This window comes from Pygocentrus nattereri, chromosome 12 (genome assembly GCF_015220715.1).
Source record: "Pygocentrus nattereri isolate fPygNat1 chromosome 12, fPygNat1.pri, whole genome shotgun sequence".
NCBI lineage: Eukaryota > Metazoa > Chordata > Actinopteri > Characiformes > Serrasalmidae > Pygocentrus > Pygocentrus nattereri.
In genome coordinates, this window is record NC_051222.1 from 38,353,176 (window position 1) to 38,358,175 (window position 5,000).

The 5,000-nt window shown below is 36.7% G+C and overlaps 1 protein-coding gene across 6 annotated transcripts in view; it reads right to left on the minus strand.

Moving 5' to 3' along the window:
- Positions 1-1,592: 1,592 nt before the first annotated feature.
- The window catches only part of LOC108413075 (adhesion G protein-coupled receptor E5-like), a 44,292-nt gene continuing 40,884 nt past the window's right edge, over positions 1,593-5,000 (minus strand). For all 6 annotated transcript variants that reach the window (XM_017685421.2, XM_037543850.1, XM_017685418.2 and 3 more), the window contains one exon: positions 1,593-4,203. In XM_017685421.2, coding sequence (XP_017540910.1) covers positions 4,159-4,203 — 45 coding nt within the window. In that variant the 3' untranslated portion in view covers positions 1,593-4,158. The remainder of the gene's footprint in view (positions 4,204-5,000) is intronic.

A 5,000-nucleotide genomic window follows, 5' to 3' on the forward strand; every position in this document is an offset into this window, starting at 1 on the left:
ACCAACAGGTCTCAGTTTAAACTCATTGAACCTTCATTAGTGCGGCATGTCTCTGCGCCACTATATGCTAATGCTGTTCAATAAACACTTCCAAACAGAGCTGATAAACAGGCATTATAAAGCAACATAGCTCTGTTGTGGACATGTGTAGATAAGCTATTTAGGGCTCTCTGAACAAAGAGTGGTGGAACACAACACTGTGATCAATGATGCCAAACCAGAGGCCTGAGAGGTCAGACCAGAGGTCAATAGAGGGAGAGATCCAAGAAACAGAGCTCAACCTATATGCTGTTACCTATAAAAGTAAACACCATGTCGTCAGGGATGGCTTATCCTTAGAGTTCATCACAGTCCAACAGCCTTTGTCCCCATTTTTCAAGATCTCAGTCGGCAGTTCTGCTGCTGTGGGAATCAGATTTGAGCAACGACGCTGTACGAAATTATGGGTCTTCGTCTGTTTTTAAAAAGAATTTTGAGGCTTTTCCTTTTAAATGTGTTTTTATCAATTGATTTCTGTTTTAAGAAATTCTGGATCTTTGTCTCTACCTACAAAGAATTTTGAGACTTTTCCTTTTAAATGTGTTTTTATACATTTTGAAGACTCTTAAAAAGAGTCTGCAGACTTTTATTTTTAGATGTGGTTTTACAAAGAAATTTTTATTTTAAGTAATTGTAGAGCTCTTAAAAAGAGTCGTACGGTTTTCCTTTTTAGACATGATTTCATAAATAGATTTTCGTTTTAAAATAAGTCTGGGTCTCTTAAAAAGATTCTTAAGACTTTTCTTCTTTTTAAATGTGTTTTTATAAGTTAAATTTTTAAGTTTTAAGTAATTCTGGGTCTCTGTTCTTGAAAAGAATCTTAAGACATTTTTTTTTCTTATTTTAGAACTGTTTTTATTTTGTTTGTTTTTGTTTTAAAAAACTTTTGCTGGAACTTAAAGACATTTTGAGACATTTTTTTAACACTTTTTAAAGAATTGTTTTTTATTATTATTATCAAATTTTTTAGCACATTGAGTTGATGTTATGATGAAAAGTGTGCTACATAAATAACTTTTTACTGTCATAATTGTATTATTTACCTGTTACTCATCACTTTTCTGATGAATGCTTACACAAATATTATCTCCAGCACCTTTGATCAGTGCTTGCTCACAGGAGCTGTTGAGAGATAGAGCAGTTATCCAGTATATTCTTAGGTATTGGGTAATATTTCAGGCATGCTTAGTCATTATTTGCCCCATTAAGTTAATATTTAAGATGCGATTTAGAACCTGATACTACCAACTTGAACATGTTATAACATTTTCATTGCAGATTTTTTTCTTAAACATTTTGTGGATATGACCTATCATTTGGCATGGAATGCTCCCATTTGTGTATTTGTATTTATGTATCACACAACTTTATGATTTCATTTCTACTCTTGCTAACTTTTGCAAAGTTTGCATGATCATGAATGAACCACAATCAAAGCATTTCATTGCAGAGGTCTGGTTTGTTTAGTCTGAGACTACAACATTAAAATAAAGTGCACTAAAGTGGAACTTCAAATGTGGCAAATAGAAAGCAAAGAAATAAATGACAACATGTTTTTTCTTTCAGACTTTAATCAAAGCTGTAAAAGGTATCAGTACCTAATCAGGGTTTGAACCTGAGCTTTATCAGAAGTGCAACCTCAAAACTAGAACTTCAAATATAAAAAAAAAAAACAAAGGTAAAAAGTCAAGTACAACAATAATTGCAGACCAGAACACTGTCGCCCCTCAAAAAATAAAATAAGAACAGAACACATTGATTTACTAACGATTCATAAGAAGCTAATATCAATGTAAAAAAGCTAACATTTCTCACAATACTAGACAATAAGAAAGAAAGTGCTGTGATAAAACTCGAATGAAAACAAACAGAAAAACAAGGATTTTTTAGCATCAGCTGAACTGGATTGTGCTAATGTGGATTTTCGCTCCCTTTAAATTTTGCAACACTGACCACTTCACATAGCAAATCCTTAAAAGAGGTATTACATTACGGAGAAATACAAAACGCACATTTATATAACATTCACAATAGCATATAAAGTAGAAAAGCAGGTGCTTGAGTCGTCCTCAATTGACGCCCATAATCTTATTATATAGATAGCTAGCAAAGTTACCAAGTAAGTTAAAACGTATATAGATTTTCAGACTCAAAAAACATCATAGATTTACTCACATTTGCAATACAGACTCCTCTTTTAAAATAAATAAAGTTGTGAATTTTACGGAAGCACTTAAAAGCTTGTCTCTAGTTATGTAGGCTTTGTGTTTGTTACCCCAAAAGTACCTTAAATGTCTTTTTTTATCACATTAGATTTAGAATAACTTCAAATTCCTAATCTTTCAGCTCAGAAGAATAACATGACAGGCAGGAACAGCTTCAGTAATCATCATACTAGATGTATATTACAGTAAGGCATTGAGCAAATACATTGTAGCTTTTATGCTTTTTCCTCATTTTTCCAGCACAGTTGTCTACGGTGAAAAGAAATATATGCTGCCTTTGTGAGTCATTAAGGCGGTAAAGAGATCTCATTGTTCACCTTGGGTTCTCCACACAGCTTTGAAAGTGGTCACACATTATAAAAAGACTGAGCATCTCATGCGATCTGACTGGTTTCTCCAGATTTTTTGGGGCAACTGAAATATTGGGGATAAGATACGATAAGACAGTCCTTTATTAGTCCCACAACGGGGAAATTCTCAGTGTTACAGCAGCAAAGGAACTTGAGCCAACTCACGATAACTCTCGCAAGCTCTTGCATTCTCCCATTACTAGGAGACGCAAATAAACAAACATGATCTGCTGCTGCTGTTTTCTCTACCATCTGCCCTGATACAGTAAAGAAGCAGCAGGTAAACAGGTTTAAATGAGGATCATGGGTTTAAAAATGTGATCAATATGGAATTTTTTGAGTTTTAAATGCTCAGAAACTTGATTGTGACTTAAACTCAGCTCATTAAAAAGCTTCGGTCCACATGAGACTTTAGCCATTACTTTTATTTTTTTTTGCTTACTTGCTGTATGTTCCTCTTTCACGCTCTCAGTTTTGATTGGTTGTTGCAGGAATCCATTCAGATTGAGTCATTGATCAATTTACACTAGATTTTGCGAGAATTGGGTAAAAAAATCAAACGTGTCTGATAAATTCTGACTGGAGTAACACACAATCGGGAGTCTGCGCCCCTCAAACACGACTCGATTCACTCCGACTGACCCAAACATCTTCAGTTTAGAGCCGACCAGCTCAGACTCAGCCAGACTGAGAGTTGGGGCTAAAATTGGGGTAAAAGTTGTGTAGTGAACCCAAGGCTGGTGGAGTTTTTGAGCTCATTTTTCCAACTGAGTGGAATAAAAACAACCTATAAATCCTCTCCACTCTAGTTGGTCACATGGGGTGGACTATACACTAGGGAAAGGGGGGCAATCAGGAGCCAAAGACCCCATAAAAACTACAAATTTGATCTAGTTATTGGTGTTAAATAACTTCTGCTGAAGTGTGACATACTTAGATGGCTGATATGGTTATCACTACTGTCAATACTGTCAACTCTCACTGGGAAAACCAAAGTAAAAACTTGATACTACATCACATAAAAAGTAGTCGTAATTCAGTTTTACAGGGCAGTTCCTTGAAGACTGATTAATGCAAATGTCCTCTGCTCTGATTGGCTGTATTGTGGGTCATTTAATACACAGCCCAGGTTGAAACAGTCCTAGTAACTTCAGTGTGGACCAGCGGGGCTAAACTGCTCAGAAAATAATGAATCCAAAATCTGTACTGATGTATGAACCGGGTGGGCTGGGAACAGTACGTTTTGAAAACAGTGCTTACTTACTACATCAAATTCTTTATGTAAAAAAGTGGGTGAGTCTGTCACCCATCTAGACAAGCTAAAAGAAGAAATACAGTCACTGAACGTAGCAGCAAGGGGGTGTTTCCATTCCAGACGTCGGTCCCCACTGGCTGAACGGAAGACATGCCGCAACCCTTTTCCAGCTGCTGTGAAGAGCTAAAGAACCATTAGCTGTCGACTCGTCTTGTTGCTGGAAAATAAACTAACATACAGCTCGAAACATTTAGCACTTGCGAAGCTCCATAAAGGTGCGGTGAGGTCTTCATATCTGTGACTCTCCTGTGCTGGGAGCGCTCCTCAGAGGCTTCTGTAACGGGCAGAAGTCAAAGATCAAAAATGTGTTACGCGTGTTGTTATTTGTGAGCATAACAGCAACAAATGATGTAACAAAGGACTTCTTTTTCACTGCTCCTCATTCACATGACAGACCCATGTACATACTGACACATATATACACACATATTAGCAACTACCTGGGATACCATAGCAATGGCTTAGCAACACTGTGGATACAGAGCAACAACCTAGCAACAACTATAGGAACAGCCAAACAACACCTCAACAACAGCAGAGTAGTAGTAGTATTAGGAGTAGTGGTAGTAGTACTAGTAGTAGTGTTAATAGTAGTACTAGTAGTAGTGGTAATAGTAGTAGTAGTTGTTGTAGTGGTGGTTGTAGTGGTGGTTATAGTAGTAGTAGTAGTGGTAGTAGTACTAATGGTAGTAGTAGTAGTGGTAGTAGTAGTAGTTGTAGTAGTGGTGGTAGTAGTAGTAGTAGTAGTAGTAGTAGTGGTAGTAGTGGTAGTAGTAGTAGTAGTAGTGGTAGTAGTAGTACTAGCAGTAGTAGTGGTAGTAGTAGTAGTAGTAGTAGTAGTAGTACTAGCAGTAGTAGTGGTAGTAGTAGTAGTAGTAGTGGTAATAGTAATAGTAGTAGTAGTAGTAGTGGTGGTAATAGTAGTAGTTGTAGTGGTGGTTGTAGCAGTTGTAGTAGTGGTAGTAGTACTAGTAGTAGTGGTAGTAGTGGTGGTAATGGTAGTACTAGTAGTAGTAGTAATGGTAGTACTAGTACTAGTAGTAGTAGTAGTACTAGCAGTAGTAGTGGTAG